At 46.9% G+C, this 18,344-nt stretch overlaps 2 protein-coding genes and 1 pseudogene across 2 annotated transcripts; 2 read left to right on the top strand and 1 right to left on the bottom strand.

Annotated features, from left to right (window-relative positions):
- The first annotated feature begins 1,815 nt into the window (after positions 1 to 1,815).
- Positions 1,816 to 2,787, top strand: LOC146694747 (olfactory receptor 11A1-like). The gene has a single exon (XM_085431043.1). The coding sequence runs from the start codon at positions 1,816 to 1,818 to the stop codon at positions 2,755 to 2,757; it is 942 nt and encodes a 313-aa protein (XP_085287169.1). The 3' UTR covers positions 2,758 to 2,787.
- Positions 2,730 to 11,989, bottom strand: LOC146694746 (uncharacterized; annotated as a pseudogene).
- Positions 11,990 to 17,201: 5,212 nt separating this feature from the next.
- Positions 17,202 to 18,128, top strand: LOC146694745 (olfactory receptor 4S2-like). Its single transcript, XM_085431047.1, has one exon. It carries the CDS (start codon positions 17,202 to 17,204, stop codon positions 18,126 to 18,128), a length of 927 nt encoding a protein of 308 aa, XP_085287173.1.
- The last annotated feature ends 216 nt before the right edge of the window (positions 18,129 to 18,344 follow it).

Raw genomic sequence — 18,344 nt, 5'->3', positions numbered from 1 at the left:
CCATCTAGTCATCTCCTTTCTGCTAAATCCATTTATGAAGTAACTCCAGCTGCTCACCACCTCCACGAAGTTCAGCAAGATCAACCACCAGCAAAGCTCACAGCTCCACTCACATTGCTCGGAAACAGGCCCACTGGCCGGGCCAGTTAGCCGAAAAGCCAACGGATGCCAACACAGGACCCAGAAGCCACGCTGTACCCACGCTTACGTAAGGTCTCCAGAGTAGCTCGGTTTCAACTGCTTCTTAACCTACTTAACCAAATGTTAATCCAAAGTCTTCTTCATGCAGAAGCAAATGAAAGCTCCAATTGAAAAAGCTACTGCGTACTTTTTAGCTCCACCCACTCGTCAGTGCCAGGTAGCAGGGACAAGCTCAGTTCTGTGCACCTGCCTCCTAGCTTTTCCACCACCATCCAATGCTTGAAGATGATCCTGATATCACAAATGGTAAAAATGATTCCTTTGAGATGCTCTAATGTCTTCTGAGTGTTTTGCACAACTTCATTCAAAACACTGAAGTTATAGTGAAACAGAATCAGCGGAGAGGTCAGGTGACTAGTTAAATGGCGTGTTGAGACCAAATGTAAAGGCAAGTTTTCTTTCACGGCGCCATCCATCTTCATCCGCTTTATCCGAGGCCGGGTCGCGGGGACAGCAGCCTAAGCAAAGAGGCCCAGACCTCTCTCTCCCCAGCCACCTCCTCCAGCTTATCCGGGGGAACACCAAGGCGTTCCCAGGCCAGCCGAGAGATATAATCTCTCCAGCGTGTCCTGGGTCTGCCCCGGGGCCTCCTCCCGGTGGGACATGCCTGGAACACCTCACCCAGGAGTCGCCCAGGGGGCATCCTTGTCAGATGCCCCAACCACCTCAGCTGGCTCCTTTCGATGTGGAGCAGCAGCTGCTCTACTCTGAGCCCCTCCCGGATGGCCGACCTTCTCACCCTATCTCTAAGGGAGAGGCCAGCCACCCTTCAGAGGAAGCTCATTTCTGCCGCTTGTATCCGCAATCTCGTTCTTTCGGTCACTACCCACAGCTCGTGGCCATAGGTGAGGGTAGGGACGTAGATCGACCGGCAAATTGAGAGCTTCGCTTTTACACTCAGCTCCCTCTTCACCACGATGGACCGGTGCAGCATCCACATTACTGCAGCTGCAGCCCCAATCCGTCTGTCGATCTCCGGCTCCCTTTCATGGCGCCATTTCGAATAAAGTCTATACAATAAATATTCAAATGTCGTGATGTAAACACCTTCAGTGACTTGTGTGAATTCATTTTTGTTCCTTCATAAATGAGTACAGCTGATTGTTTGACTTTTCCTAGTCTCACATGTGTTTGATCTAATTATTTATTGAATTGTAGTTTACACATTGATTTCTTGTGATCATATGAAGTCTCTGAGGAGGTGAATTGAGCACTCATAGCTTAAAAGATTGGGCGACCTGATAATTTTTCCACCTGTGTTTTCATGAAGGATTTTTTTTCTGACCCTTGGGGCATTCTTTCAGTCATGAGGTCAGTGTGCCACAGTGGGCGTGTTTTCAGAACAGAGTTTGTGAAGAAGCAGAAGCAGAACTTTAGCTCAGTGGGGAGTGATTCAGGGGTCTGAGTACAATGTCATAACCCACGTTGCCTAAGCACTCTGTTGAATGGTAAGTGCTGGACATTTACCATGATGGATTATCATCAGTGAAATTCTTCCCCAACTGTTTCATGTCTGTTGCTTTGTTGGAGTTTCACTGTTTTGAAAACCTGTGGTTATATGATGTGATGATAAATAATATGGATCCTGCAAACAGTATTACCTTTGTTTTTTGAATGGAGAGGAGGATGACGGTAAACTCATCTCAGAGTTCATTCTTGGTGTTCAGTGCCTATTTTGACAGCGGGCATTTGAAATATTTATTTTTTGTGATCGTTATGTCTTTATATTTTTTAATCATTACTGCCAATGTCCTGCTGATTGTGGTTATCTGTGTGAACAGAAGCTTACATGAACCTATGTACATGTTTCTGTGCAGCCTGTTTGTGAATGAGCTGTATGGTAGCACAGGGCTGTTTCCATTCCTCCTGCTTCAGATCCTCTCTGATGTTCACACTGTTTCTGCTCCTCTCTGCTTCCTGCAGATCTTCTGTGTGCACACATATGGAACTGCAGAGCTTGCTAACTTAGCCGTCATGTCTTATGACAGATATCTTGCAATATGTTTTCCTCTTCAATATCACACACGTATGAGTCCATGCAAGGTATCCATGCTCATTGTTCTAACGTGGTTTTCCTCATTTCTTGTAATCACTGTTTTGATTTCTCTGAGTGCTCCTCTGCAGCTGTGTGGGAACATCATTAACAAAGTGTACTGTGACAACTACTCCATTGTTAAACTGGCCTGTTCTGACACCACAGTCAATAACATCTATGGACTCATTTCCACTCCTCTCGTTATCCTATGCCCTGTATCTCTGATTCTCTACACCTACATGAGGATCCTTAAAATCTGTTTTTCTGGATCCAAACAGACCCGACAGAAAGCCGTCAGCACCTGCACGCCTCACCTCGCTTCTCTGCTCAACTTCTCTTTCGGCTGCTTTTTTGAAATTCTGCAGAGCAGGTTTAACATGAACAGTGTAACCAGCATGCTGAGGATATTTCTATCATTATACTTTCTAACATGTCAACCTGTATTCAACCCTTTAATGTATGGACTGACCCTGTCCAAAATCTCTCTCACCTGCAAAAAACTACTCTGTGCTGACATGTAACACCCTGTTATTATATCCGTGCTAATAGTAAAACTAACTGCAGCAAATCTTGATGTATGAACAGATTTCATGAACTGAACACAGTAAAACCTTTGATGTCTTCATAGTTAAAAAATGAAACAAAACAAAAACAGGCAAAATTCTGCAGGTGCGCTACAAATAAGGGTTTTAATATGTGGTACAGTAACTCTGGTAATCTGTTTCATTTTGAACTGTTACAGTGAGTGATGTTTAGTGGTGCAAAGGATCAAAAGTCTCATAGTTTGGATTGGATCACGTTTTTTTCGTCACTGATCGGATCAATTTTCAGATCAGCAGAAAAAAAAAGAAGACAAAAATGTAATTCGCCATTTTCTTATTTAAGTATTTTTTGCCTATTAAAAAACATTCAACTCAAGACTCATTTCACGCAATTATATAAAAACAAATTAAGATGCAATATAGGGCAGTACAGTGCTGCTGAGGTCCTTGGGATGGGAGGTCTTTGGTACCGGTACCACACAGGAGGTCTTCCACAGCTGTGGTACTTTCCCCAGTGACAGGCTCAGGTTGAAGGGATAACCTAGGATGCCACACAGTTCATCTGCGCAGCACCTCAGGAGCCTGGAGCTGACGCCATCTGGACCTGCAGCCTTCCTCACCTTGATCTTGCGAAGCTCGTTCCTCGCTTGAAGTGCTGAGATAGTAAGAGTGGATTTTGGGGGAGTGGTGTGTATGTTGGAGTCCACAGAAGCCTGGGGTGGGTGTAATGGCTGGGAGCTGGGAGGTGTGAAGTCCTGAGATGAAGGACAGGACGTCCCTGAAGATGAAGGAGATTGCAGCAGGGGGGGACGATGCTGTGGGAGGGGTGGGTGTTTGATCAAACCTTTTAAAATATTTATTTAGGTCATTCACCCACCCCAAGTCTCCTGCAGCCTGGGGGGTTGGTTTTTGTCCTGAGATTGTCTTCAGGCTGTTCCAAACCCCTCTGATGTTGTCCTGTTGCAGCTGCTCTTCCATCTTCCTCCTGTAGTTTTCCTTTCCTTGCCTTATCTTCCATTTCAGCTTCTTCTGAACAACTCTCAGCTCCTGTTTGTCTCCAGATCTAAAGACTCTTATTCTCCTTGAGGAGAGCCTTAATTTCAGGATTTATCCATGGCTTGTTGTTAGAAAAACACCGTACCTTTTTGATGGGTACGGTGTTGTCCACGCAGAAGTTCATGTAATCTGTAATGCAGTCTGTGATGCTGCTGAGGTCATCCTCCAGGGGGCTGCAGAGGTTGTCCCACACAGTAGAGCGGAAACAGTCCCTCAGGGCCTCTTCAGTCTCTGCCGACCATTTCCTTACTGTGCGTTTCACTACTGGTTCCCTGTGTACTAGAGGTTTATACACAGGCTGGAGATGAACCAGATTGTGATCTGAGCCCCCCAGGGGAGGGAGAGGTGATGAGCTGTATGCCTCCTTGGTGTTGGCAATGTTTTATTGTCTCTGGTGTGGCAGGTAACATACTGGGTGAAGGTGGGGAGAGTGGAGGACAGGGAGATGTGATTAAAGTCCCCAGAGATCAGGAAAAGGGCCTGAGGGTGCTGTGTTTGGAGTCTGCTGGTTACAGTGTGCAGGACCTCACAGGCTGCTGCAGCGTTAGCAGAGGGTGGGACATACACAGCTATTAGCTATGAAAACTCTCGCGGTACGGTCTCATGCTAACCGCTAGCAGCTCAATGTCCTTACAGCATAGCGTCTCTTTGATAGATAAATGACCAGAGTTACACCATCTATCGTTCACAAACACAGCCAGACCCCCTCCTCTCTTCTTACCACTCTCCGTTGTTCTGTCGGCCTGGATCAGATGAAAACCATCCATGTTTACGTGTGAGTCCGGAGTTAGCGCAGTTAGCCACGACTCTGTGAAGCACATCAGGCTGCACTCCCTGTAGCTCCTCTGATGTCGGGTAAGGGCTGCCAGTTCATCTACTTTATTGGGGAGAGATCTCACATTCCCCATAATAACAGATGGAATCGCTGGCCGGTACCTCCTAACTTTACTGCGACGCCCGATCCCGGCCCGAGTACCGCGTCTTTTCCTCCTCACCTCACGGGGGATGTTAGCTTGCTCGGCGGTAGGCAGGGCAGCGGAGGCTCCGAGGGCTAACAGCTGCTGTAAACAATGGGAGGTCGGACCTCCACGCGCTCTCCGGACAAAGACGCTGTAAAAAATGTAATAACGAACACCATTGTCCATAGAATTCTGAGCTCCATTGTGGGGGACAGCAGTCCACAATAGAAAAACAAAAACAATAAACACAAACAACAAAGAAACATATATTAAAGAGAAAAAGAAGGATTTGTTCAGGTCGGAGCTGCTGATACTGGCTGCCAGCCAGACTTATTTCCACTTCTCTCACCACAATATCGGCTGTCTCTCTGATTCTCTACACCTACATGAGGATCCTGAAAGTCTGTTTTTCTGGATCCAAACAGACCCGACAGAAAGCCATCAGCACCTGCACGCCTCACCTCGCTTCTCTGCTCAACTATTCATGCAGTGCCTTTTTTGAAATTGCACAAAGCAGACTTAACATGAAACATGTCCCAAATATGGTGCGTATTTTTTTATCATTATATTGGCTCATATGCCCACCGCTCTGTAATCCTTTACTTTATGGACTGAGTCTGACCAAAATCCGGATCATATATAAAGGTCTAATCTTAAGTAAAGTCTAAATGCTTGATGTTAGAACTTGGACCAGTCAGTGCAACAGCAGAGAGGAAATGTGGAGAGGATCCAGGCTCCTTCTGTCTTCTGTATATGCTCATGCTCTGTGTTTGAAAACAGTTTACTGTTAGCCTATAAAATAATTTTAGAACGTAAAACTATGTTTCAAATACTTTCATTTTTGCTTTGTTTATTCTCTTTTTCTCATTTTTCTCAAAAATTTAAGTTAAAAATAAAATAACTGTACAACAAAATACACAAATACACAATATAGAACATATATAAGAATATATGAGGAAATATAGAACAGTAACAGCAGCTGTACAAATACTAAATGCTAATGAAGAAATATAATGTCCAGGGTTGTGCAATCCACATGTGTAAGTGTCTTGTGCAGTGCAAATATGCTTAAAGTGATTTATTTAAGTAACTTGTGATAAAGGGATTCGATTAGATGACCACACAGTGTAGTTGTGCAGTGGCCACAAGTGTAAATAAATGTCCAGAAAGTCCAGTGTGTGTGTAAGAACCATATGTGTGGGTCAGTACTGTGTGGTGGTGTGATTGAGAGACCGTATCGCCTGCGGGAAGAAGCTCCTCCTCAGTCTCTCTGTGTTGGTCTTCAGGAAGCGGAATCGCTTTCCTGACCTCAGCAGAGAGAACAGTCTGTTGTTGGGATGGCTGAGGTCCTTCACCATCTTCCTGGCCTTGGTCCAGCACCGCCTGCTGTAGATTGAGTGCAGGTCAGGGAGCTCGGAGCGGATGGTGCGCTCAGCTGACCGCACAACCCTCTGTAGAGCTCGTCTGTCCTGCATGGTGCTGTTCCCGAACCAGGTTAAGATGTTTCCCGCCAGGATGCTCTCTATGGTGCACGAGTAAAAGTTCCTGAGCACCTTGGAGGGCAGTTGGAAGTCTCTCAAGCGTCTGAGGTGGTAGAGACGCTGTCGGGCCTTTTTCACCACGGTGTTGATGTGACAGGACCATGACAGGTCCTGCGTGATGTGAACTCCGAGGTATTTGAAGCTGTCCACTCTCTCCACTGGGCACTCGTTGATGACGGGGGTCTGGTAGTTCCTCTTCTGCTTAGTGCTGAAGTCCACTATCAGCTCCTTTGTCTTACTGACGTTTAGAAGGAGGTTGTTCCTCTGGCACCAGTTCTCCAGATTCCTAATCTCCTTCAGGTAGGCCGTCTCGTTGTTATCAGAGATCAGGCCCACCACGACGGTGTCGTCAGCAAACTTGATGATGGTGGTGGAGCTGGTAGTGGCCACACAGTCATATGTGTACAAAGAGTACAGCAGGGGGCTCAGAACACACCCCTGGGGGGCTCCAGTGCTGAGAGTGGTGGAAGCTGAGACATGTCCGCCCATCCTTACTGCCTGTGGTCTGCCAGTTAGGAAGTTGGAGATCCACTGACACATAGATGAGCTGAGTCCCAGATGCTCCAGCTTGGTGGTGAGTGTGGAGGGAATTATGGTGTTAAATGCAGAGCTGTAGTCTATGAAGAGCATTTTAACATAATTCCCCCTTCTAGTGTCCAAGTGAGTGAGTGATGTGTGGAGGAGATGAGAGATGGCATCGTCTGTGGAACGATTTGGACGGTAAGCGAACTGTAGTGGGTCCAGTGTGTCTGGTAGTGAAGAAATGATGAAGTCTCTGACCAGGCGTTCAAAGCACTTCATCACTACTGAGGTGAGGGCTACAGGGCGATAGTCATTGAGAGAAGCAGGGTGGGGTTTCTTCGGGACAGGAACAATGATGGACTCTTTGAAGCATGTGGGGATCACCGACTGAGATAAAGAGATGTTGAATATCTCAGTGAACACAGGAGCTAGCTGGTATGCGCAGTCTCTGAGGATACGACCTGGGATGCCGTCTGGTCCTGCTGCTTTCCTGGTGTTCACTCTCTTGAAGGCTCTCCTTACTTCATGCTCGGAGATGACGAGCACGTTTCCGGTGCTGGCAGTATCTTCCTGTCTGCAGCCGTTAGCGCCGCTAACACTAGCATTGTTGGAGACCTTAGCTGCAGCCTCGAAGCGAGCATAGAAAGCGTTCAGCTCGTCTGCCAGAGTCACGGCCACGTTCGTCATACCGGTTGTTGGTGCTTTATAGTCCGTTATTGTCCTTAGTCCCCGCCACAGGCTCCTAGAGTCACTCTGTTGGAGTTGTGACTCTAGTTTCCTCCCGTAGCGCTGCTTCGCCTCTTTCACCGCCCTCCGCACGTTATATGACGCGGCTTTGTACGGGTCCATGTCCCCCGTCATGAGTCCCGTGTTGTAGGCAGCGGTGCGGGATCTCAGAGCGTCGCGGATGGTTTTATCCACCCACGGCTTCTGGTTGGGAAACGTTGTGATAGTCTTTGTCTCCACGGTATCATCCGCTAGTTTCCCGATGAATCCCACAACCGCTTCCGTAAACACGTTGACATCATTGGAGCTGTTTCTGAACATGCCCCAGTCTGCGTCATCGAGTGCGTCCTGTAACGCGGCCACCGATTGGTCCGTCCAGCGCGCGACCTTCCTCTGAACCGGAACTTCCTGTTTCAGCCTTTGTTTGTATTTTGGCATGAGGAAGATGGCGGCGTGATCGGATTTGCCAAACGGAGGGCGGGATTGTGCCTTGTAGCCGTCCTTGACCGTAGTGTAGCAGTGGTCCAGTGTCCTTTCACCCCTGGTGGGGCAGGTGATGTGTTGATAAAAGTTCGGCGCTGCGCGTTTGAGGTTGGCGCTATTAAAGTCCCCCGTCACAATAAGCGCAGCGTCCCGGTGTTGTGTCTGGTGCTGTGTGAGTGCCTCATGCAGCTCGCATAAGGCGGTGACCGTGTCCGCTTGTGGTGGAATATAAACGGCACTTACAATGACCGATGTAAATTCCCGAGGTAGATAAAAAGGACGACACATGATGGACAGTAGTTCCAGATTTGGTGTGCAGGAGCGTGTGAGAGGAACAACGTTCGCACTGTTGCACCAGTTGTTGTTCACCATTAAACACACGCCGCCTCCCCTTGACTTCCCCGAGTCCCGTGTCCTGTCCATGCGGTGAACCGAGAAGAACTCGGCCGGCTGGATGGCGTGGTCCGGCACCGCTGGGTTCAGCCATGTCTCGGTGAAGCAGAGGAGATTGCAGTCCCGAATGTCTCTCTGGAACTTTATCCTGGCCCTGAGGTCGTCAAGCTTGTTCTCCAGTGACTGGACGTTGGCGAGCAGGATGCTAGGCAGAGGTGTGCGGTGTGCACGAGCTCTCAGCCTGTTCCTGACGCCGGCTCGTTTCCCTCGAGGCTGCCGCTTCGCGTCGCGTCCTTTGTTCTCCCTCAAGATCTCACTCGGCCAGCTCGGATCCAGAGTTAAAAACTTTAAATTGTGAGTACATTGTATACCAATAGAAACAAGAGTGTCTCTGTCATACCTAATGTACCGCATGGTGATGATTTTGCTCATTTAAAAACGCTGAAAACTAACTTAAAAAACAAAAACAAAGAAAAGGTGGTCGGAGCAGTCGTGACGGCAGCCGACCGCACGGGCGCCATCTTCACACTCTGCACTCTAATTACAGCGGCATCACACTCCTCAGTCTCCTCAGTCTCCTGGGAATTTTGATGGCAGGGTACTGGGAAGAAAGACAAACAATGGAGTTTTCATCCTGGTCATGGAACAATGGACAAGCTCTTTGTTCTGTAAAGGATATTTCAGGGTGTGTGGGAGTTTGCCGAACCAGTCTACATGTTTTATGGAGTTGGTGAAAAGATACAATCTCATTCAGCTTTGGTGTCCATCAATCCCTGTGTTTAACTGTTGTGATAGCTTAGTCCATATTGCTGGCAAAGGGCAGAGCAGGCTGTTCCTGGAGAGGAGGCTTAGGTCTTTTGGAGTGAAGGGCCCACTCCTGAAGAGCTTCTATGACTCTGTGGTGGCCTCAGCCATCTTTTAAGGTGTGGTCTGCTGGTGTGGCAGTATCTCTGCTGTGGACAGGAAGAGACTGAAAATGTCATGGCTGCAGAGGCGAGCCGTGTGGAGTTGGAAGAAGGACCCAAGATGCAGGCAGTGGATGAAATGCTAGTGAGGTTTATTTACAAAGGTGTAGTGGCAAACAAGCAGTGGGGCATGACAAATAACTGAAGACACCTAAACTGGGGGAACTAAAAATAACAGACCTGGGAGCATACGACAAAGGGATGAGAAGCAGAGAGACGCAGACGAGGAACAGGACACCGGGTAACACAGACTGACACGAAGTAACACAGACGAACGGGCAACAGGCAGGAGAACACACAGGGCTTAAATACACACTCCAGTAATCAGGGGATGAGAGACAGGAGGGCAACACAGCTGGGAGGAATCGGAGCTGACGGGACAGGGGAAACATAAACTGAACACACTCACATCAGACAGAGACCTTCACAATAAAACAGGAAACTCAAACACGGGGAACCAAACAAGACACAGAACTAAACAGACAGATTCACAAACAGACGGGGTGACACCATAGATAGACAGAGATACAGACTCAGACTCAAAGGCAGACCGAATATAACACATAGAACTCAAACAATAATCATCATCATCATCATAATAAACTAGAAAATGATAACAAACTAAAAGCACTGGGTCACCGACCCAGGACCATGACAGTACCCCCCCCCCCCCCCCCCCCTCAAGGGCTGGCTCCAGACAGCCCAGCAGAAACACAAAAACGGACCAAAACAAAACAGAAAACGACCCGACCAGGGCGGGCGGAGAGGGTCCAGGACGGAGGGACAGAGTCCAAAAAAGGCCCAGATGGCCAAGTTCAGGGAGCCGACAGTGCAGGAGGCCAAAACAGTTCAGTTCCGGAGGCCGACCATGCGAATGGCAGCGGCAGTGGGGCAGGTCCGGAGGCCGGCCACGCAGTAGGCAGTGGCGTGGAAACAGTTCTGGGGGCCGACCGTGCGGACGGCAACAGCGGCGCGAATGCAGTTCTGGGGGCCGACCGTGCGGACGGCAACGGCGGCGGGAATGCAAGTCTGGAGGCCGGCCATGCGGAAGGCAGTGGCGGCGTGTAGGAGGTCGTCCACGCAGAAGGCGGGGGCGGCAACAGAAGTCCGGAGGGCGGCCACGGTGGTGATGATGCCCAACAAGCGGCCTGACAAATGCTCGATGATGTTGAGGCGGCAGTTTGGGACCTGAAGGTAGCGTGATCCCTGCGGCACCAGGCGAGGCGGAGGCTGGACCAGACAAGGCAGAAGCTGAGGCGGAGGCTGAAGCCGGACCAGGCGAGGCGGGCGAGGATGAAGCTGCTGAGGCCGGACCAGGTGAGGATGAAGCTGCTGAAGCTGGACCAGGCGACGCTGATGAGGATGCTGAAGCTGGACCAGGCGGCGCTGATGAGGCTGCAGCTGGCGGCGGCGTGGAAGCTGGAGACGGAGGCACTGCAAGCGTGGATGAGGCTGCTGGTGGAGCAGCTGGTGGCTGGACGGGCTCCTCGGGCCCTCCAGCTGACGAGGCAAAAGGCTGGACGGGCTCCTCGGGCCCTCCAGCGAGAACAGTCTCAGGACCAGTGGGTACAGGGGCCCCTGGAACACACAGGACAAAACCAGCAGGCGCACGGGCCTCTGGCAGGGACAGAACAGGACCAGCAGCCACAGTGGCCTCTGGCAAACACATAGCAGACTGCAGCTGCGCAGAGCATTGACTCTGCTCAGGCAGTGACAGACGGGTGCAGTCCTCAGCTGGGTTCCTAGCCTCCAGGGGTCCAGAGTGGGCTGAGGGCTGAAACTCAGCCTCTGGGGAGGCCCTGGAGCGCATCACAGTCTCTGAACTAGCCAGCTTTTTAGGAATGATTACGTTATTATTAGGTTCGTCTCTCTGCTTAGAACAAACGGACGAAACACAGTTCCTTTCAGATTGATTTGACTGAGCTTGTCGTACCGGAGTAGCAAGTGACACAGGATGCAGGGCTAGTGGCTGCTGAACAGGAGGCTGAACTGAGGGTGACTGAAATAATGGTTGGGATGACGACGGTGGTGGAATTGGAGACTGAGCTGGAGGCCGGGCGGCTAACTGAGTTTGAGGCCGGGCGGCTAACTGAGCTTGAGGCCGGGCGGCTAACTGAATAAACACAGCCCCAGAATTAACAGTCCCAAAGTCTGGAGAAACAGAAAGAGTGTCTTTTTCACTCACCACAGCTGGCAGTTCTGAAGTCCCACCACCCGGCTGTGGGGTGAGGCGCCTACAACGCGAACGTTGCTTCCTCCTCGGAGAACGCTCCGACAGGCCGGGTAACTCCACATCCGGCAGTTCAGACTGCTTATCCTCCGGTGGGCTGAGCAGACGAGCGGTAGGGGGGTGAAGGTGCAGCTCGTTCAGAAAGAAATTCTGAACAAGTGGGTGGAGTGAGCTGAGCAGCCTGGGGAGACCGGAAACCAGTCGCTCCAATCGATTAGTTATGGCTTGGCGGAATCCCTTCTCCTCATGCCCCAGCCATAAATTAATTAGACGGTCCACAGAATAAATAATATCCTCCCGGAGCTCCTCGGGCGGGTTGAATGCTGCTGGGTCCATTGTGGCCGGTTCGTACTGTCACGGCTGCCGAGGCGAGCCGTGTGGAGTTGGAAGAAGGACCCAAGATGCAGGCAGTGGATGAAATGCTAGTGAGGTTTATTTACAAAGGTGTAGTGGCAAACAAGCAGTGGGGCATGACAAATAACTGAAGACACCTAAACTGGGGGAACTAAAAATAACAGACCTGGGAGCATACGATAAAGGGATGAGAAGCAGAGAGACGCAGACGAGGAACAGGACACCGTGGAACACAGGGTGACACAGGGGGACACTGTGGAACACAGGTGCCCTCTGGACCCAGTGGAGGTGGTGAGTGACAGGAGAATGGCGGCTAAGCTGTCATCCCTGTTGGACAACATCTCCCAGCCCATGCAGCAGACTCTGACAGCACTGAGCAGCTCCTTCAGTGGGAGACTGCGGCACCCACCTGGCATGTGGGACGCAGGTCTCCTTCCAGCTACTGTCAGACTCCACATGTGCAATAGCAATAACACTAAGTGCAATATTCTTTTTCTGACAATGTTGTATTATACTCAGTTGTATATAGTATTTTATTTTATTTTATTCTAATGTATTGTGTACAGTATCTTATTCTTATCCTATTCCAGTGTTTTACTTATTTTTGCGATCTAACTATGCACTGTCCACTGTCTGCTGTAACAAAACAAATTTCCCATGTGTGGGACTAAACAACCTTTAGTACAGCCTTAATAACAGTCTTGCCAAAGTCTGGTAAGGCAAGGATCCCCTGGAGTGCAATAACTATCGACCTATTTCCGACTAAGGCCATATTACTGATGAATCTAGTAGGTCCCGATCTCTGATTGGTCTTTTCTTTATGAACGTCCAGAATGCATTTGACCAAGTGGAGTGGAGGTTTTTGTAGAAAGTATTAGAAAATTTAACTTTGGCCCAAAAGTTATTAAGATGATAAAAATTTTATACACCGAGCCTTCAGCCAATGTCTGTATTGGTGAAAGTCCCTCATCTACATTTAGTATATTTCACAGGACAAGACAGGGATGTTGATGGTTCTGTCCCACCGCTGGAACGAGACAATTCTACTACAACAGCAAAAGCAGGACGCAAGTCACCAAAGTTCTTTGTGTTACTCGTGCACGAGGGAGGGCTGACGAGCGCTGTTCCTTCGCTTGACCCCAGTTGCTCCCGTCTGCTCCCTCGTAGCACTGCTCTGTATTGCAGTTTCATGACTATGCATAAGTTCATTAACATATGACGTCTTACATAGGCATACATGTGAAGAGAGTGTACCTTGTCCGTATGTCGTGTAGGGATGCGTGTGTGTTTGTGTGTGTGTGTGTGTGTGTGTGTGTCAAGATATGACGCTGGACTCCCTAAAGCTGGTGCCAGGAGTCCATCCGTCCACCTAAACAAAGGGCTCTTATACTTAACCAGACACAGAGTAGGTGGCCTCCAATACCATAAATCAGTAAGACGGGGTGTCCAAACTTTTTGCAAAGAGGGCCAAATTTTATAAAGTTAAGATGCCTGGGGGCCAATGGTTCCTTTTGACTTTCTTTTTCATAACAAAGTTACATGAAAATATAATGAAGAACAGTTTTAATAGTCACAATTACCTTTATTTTTAAAATAGAAATGTACCTAAATAAAAGACACTCAAGCATTTACAACTCTAAAGACACAATTCCGCCTTTCATTTATATCTGGAGAGTCAGACAACAGTGAACAAACTGTATAGAATACCCTAAATTTCCATGAGTTTGCCATATCTTTGCCTAATGAACATTTAAACAGGAGTTATAAGTAATGCAAAGTGTTCTGTTATCAATAACGTTTTTTTAAAGTGAATTTCGCCCTTGACTTTTGCAAGACTATTCAGGAAGCCAAGGTTTTTCACATCTACTGGAAGATTGCACAACTGGAAGTTCACTTGCCGCAAGAAATAACCACATTTGTAATTTTACACAATATGTACACAACACACTCAACTATGAATTAAGAGCATAACATCAACAGTTAAAACCAAATCTTAAGAGTTTAACAAAATACGTTTCCTTTTGTGGATTGCATTAGCATGCTTTATGCTTTTTACTGTTCAGGAACACATGACTAATACAGGGATGTCACTCCTGGAGGCCTGCTCTTCATTTGATTCAACTGTGCTAAACCAGAAGGAACTAAAACATGCATAGCAGCTCTCCAGCACAGAATTTGGGCATCCCTGGACTAATGAGAGGGGTGATACTGAGATCTAGATTTTAGTAAAGCAATTAGGTCTGGTTTGAGGGCAGTGGTTGAGATGCGTAAAATATCACGCAAGTGGGAGTCACTCATCCTTGATCTCAATCGGTTCTTGTTTAAGTTCATGACAGAGAAAGTTTGCTCACACAAATATGTGGAACCAAATAAGCTCAGCATTTTCTTGGCAAGAGATCGCACTTCAGGAAACCTGTCTTTGTCTAGCTGCCGATAAAAGTCAACAAGAGAAGACTGCCGGTGTTTTCCACTCATCGTCACACTGCAGTTCAATGAGCTCCAGCTGCAGCTGGAGCATCATCAGGGTCCACGGAGAAGGGAGATGAGAAAAGCAGCATGTCTTTTTCAATAGCTGCAAAGTCCTGAAAGCGTTTGTTAAATTCTCCAGAAAGAGACGCGATAGCTGTTGCGTACCTCTTCATTTGAACATTAATGTCCTCTGGGAAACTGTCAATAACCTCTTTCAAAGCTGGGAAGTGGCTCTGTTAGGGACAAGTGTCTTTGGAAAAGTTGCAGTTTGGTTCCAAAGGACTTGATGCGAGCCACCTCACATCATTGTAATAAATTAAGTCACCATATTCAGCCTGGATGTCGTGCAGAAACTCCTGAAACTGTCGGTGGTACAGAGCTTTAGAGCGAATACAGTTGACTGTCTTTGCTACTGGTTTCATAACATCATCAAATTTGAGATGTTTGGCACAGAGAGCCTGCTGATGAATGATACAGTGAAGTTTAACACCGTTACCTGCTTGTTTGCTGACTTTATTGCAGATCAGTGTGGACAATCCGCTTCGCTCACCAGCCACGGCAGGTGCACCATCAGTAATGATCCCAGAAACTTCACTCCATGGTAGCTTCATATCATCAACAGCTTCACAAACAGAAATGAATAAATCCAATCCTCTGGTTTGACCCTTAAGGCTTTTGAGATCCAGCAGCTCCTCTGTCACGTTCATCTTGTCGTCGACTCCTCATAAAAGAATCAGCAGTTGCGCGGTGTCAGATGCATCGGTGCTTTCATCACAGGCTAATGAGAAATAATCAAAATCCACTCCTCTGTCCCGCAGCTGTCTGTGAATGTCTGACGATATATCCTCACCTCTTCGTGCCACAGTGTTGCGTGCCAAGCAAGCATTCAGAAATTCTTGCTTCCACTCGGGGCAAATGTTCTCCACCATTTTCATGACACAGTCTTTGACAAACGTACCTTCAGTGAAAGGTTTGCCATGTTTCGCTATTAACATAGCCACTTCGTAGCTGGCTTTCATGATATTTTCATGTGTCTCACAGGCCCGCATGAAAAACCGCTGTTGCGAAGCCAGAGCAGCTTGGAGTTGCTTCACTTTTTCAGCGCGCTCACTCCTTGTTAGCTTGTTATATGTTGCAGCATGTTTAGTCTCGTAGTGTCTCCTAATGTTAAAATCCTTAAACAAGGCAACAGTGTCTTTACAAATCAGGCAAACACAATTGCCTCGAATTTCAGTAAAAAAATACTGCAATTCCCACCGCTCCTGAAAGCAGCGGCCCTCACCATCAACCTTTCTCTTTTTTTGTACAGTCGCCATGGCAGAAATGAGCAGAAAAGGGCGGGCTCGCCGCACAGGCGCAAGTAGCAGAAAAAATGTGCAGCCACCATGTGGTGAAAAAAGGAACTACACCTTTAAAGCCAGGATTTATTTATTCAGACTTAGAAAGTGAGCCATAAATTACACATAATTAGACTGAAGCTGTGGGCCGTGATTGGGCCGCGGGCCGGACTTTGGACATGCCTGCAGTAAGAGAAGGTACGACCTCTCTTGTGACCTTAAGATGTGTGTGTATGCCAGAGTGCTCTGGGAGGCACACAGAGTCTTTGCAGGCTGCTAAGGATCAGACATCCTATCAATATGCAATTGATTATATAACTGTAAGCATATATGAGTAAATATTTCTAAGCATAAATGACAATCCAGCAATATAAACCTAACAGATGTCAACTCTCCCCACTCCTTTAACCTTTTTATAGAACCCTTAGCACAGTCAACATGGCAAAACAACACCTTCATCCCTGTTTCTATAGGGTGTACAAAACACCATATTTCATTATATGCCGATGATGTCTGTCGGACGACATGTCGGCTATCCAGTCGACCTTACCCACACTATTGAACTTAATAGATACTTTTGGTAAGCTATCAGGTTTTAAGATTAACCTCGGGAAATCTGCTCTTATGTTACTCAAATTAGACTGGAACACTCTCAATACCCCACCAGATATAAACATTGTAGGACAGGTTAATTATTTAGGTACTTAGGTAGTGATGTCTGTAGCCTCTATTGTTAAGAACAACTGCTGTGATATTTTTATAAAGATAGAAAAGGATGTTAATAGATGGACGCATGCGTCAGTGCCAGCTCGGATCGCTGTAGTTAAAATGAATGTATTACCAAGAATTCATTTTATAAGTTCAATGTTTCCTTTAGCCCCCCCCCAGTCGATTACTGGAAAAAAGTGCTCTGCTCGAGTCATTCATATGGATTAACAGGCATTCACGTATAAAGTGGGATATATTACAAAGATCCAGACTAGGTGGCGGATGGGCAGTCCTGAATGTTAAACTATATAATTTTGGCATTCACACTGAAACATATCAGCCAATCAAAAGATCAAAAATTATAGAAATATAACAGCTCCACATATAAAACCCTTTAATAAGTTTAGAATTACAGTTTTTTGTATTTCAGCAAAAGTTGTTTTCATGCTGAGAGTAGCGGTGAGACACAATTAGTGTCCGTTGGCAATGAGCTCAGACTATTACATCACCCGGTTGAAGAGTTTAAATGAAGGAACGTCTGCATGTCAGTCAGTTTTATGCTAATTCACTTCTGCAACATGCTGTAAGTAGACTGAAAACTACTTTTGTTTGGCAGTTCTATTAAATAACACTGTGATCCTCGTTTAACTTTCATAGTTCCGAGAAGCAAACTGTTGATCATGACGAACCTTTCACAGGTTTCATATTTCACTTTCAGTGCCTACTTTGACACTGGGCCATTCAAATACTTATATTTCACTATTGTCATGTCTCTGTATGTGTTTATATTTGGATCTAACCTGCTGCTGATTGTGGTTATCTGTGTGAACAGAAGCTTACATGAACCTATGTACATGTTTCTGTGCAGCCTGTTTGTGAATGAGCTGTATGGTAGCACAGGGCTGTTTCCATTCCTCCTGCTTCAGATCCTCTCTGATGTTCACACTGTTTCTGCTCCTCTCTGCTTCCTGCAGATCTTCTGTCTGTACACTTATGCAAATGTAGAGTTTTATAACTTAGCCATCATGTCTTATGACAGGTATCTTGCTATCTGCTGTCCTCTACAGTATCACACACATATGACGTTTAACAAGGTTGCCAAGCTCATCGTTCTCACATGGCTGTTCCCTATTCTGAATATAGTCGTGATGATATCACTGAATGCCTCACTGCAGCTCTGTGGACACACTGTTGACACACTGTACTGCAACAATTACTCTGTCGTGAAACTGGCCTGCTTTGACACAACAATTAATAACATCTATGGACTCATGTACACATTCACTGTACTAATTGGTCTTGCATTGCTAAACTTGTTCACTTATGTTAAGATTCTTAAAGTGTGTTTTTCTGGATCCAAACAGACCCGGCAGAAAGCCGTCAGCACCTGCACGCCTCACCTCGCTTCTCTGCTCAACTTTTCATTTGGTTGCTTCTTTGAAATAGTGCAGAGCAGGTTTAACCTGAGCAGAGCTCCCATGATTTTACGCATTTTCCTATCAATATATTTTCTCACTTGCCAACCAGCTTTCAACCCCGTCCTGTACGGACTCAAACTAACCAAAATCCGACTCATATGTAAAAGTCTTTTATTTGGTAAGATATGAATTTAAAAAGTTAATAGATACTTTACTAAGTTGATTTCTGGAACTGTTTGGAATATGTGTGACTGTAACAGGCATTACATTTACATTTTTCAAAACAAGTTCAAACAAAACTAGTTTATTTAAATCTTTGTCACATATTGTCACTTTGAATAATATGAAATGCTAATCTTTCACAATAAGGATATTTAGAAATCTTATAAATGAAACATTTATTTA

The sequence above is a fragment of the Copadichromis virginalis genome, linkage group LG14 (assembly GCF_057382275.1).
Source record: "Copadichromis virginalis isolate Kocher_CV1m ecotype Utaka linkage group LG14, C_Virginalis_male_GT1.1, whole genome shotgun sequence".
NCBI classification, from domain to species: Eukaryota; Metazoa; Chordata; class Actinopteri; order Cichliformes; family Cichlidae; genus Copadichromis; species Copadichromis virginalis.
Note: the sequence above shows the minus strand (reverse complement) of the source record. Positions and strands in the feature narration are given on the sequence as shown.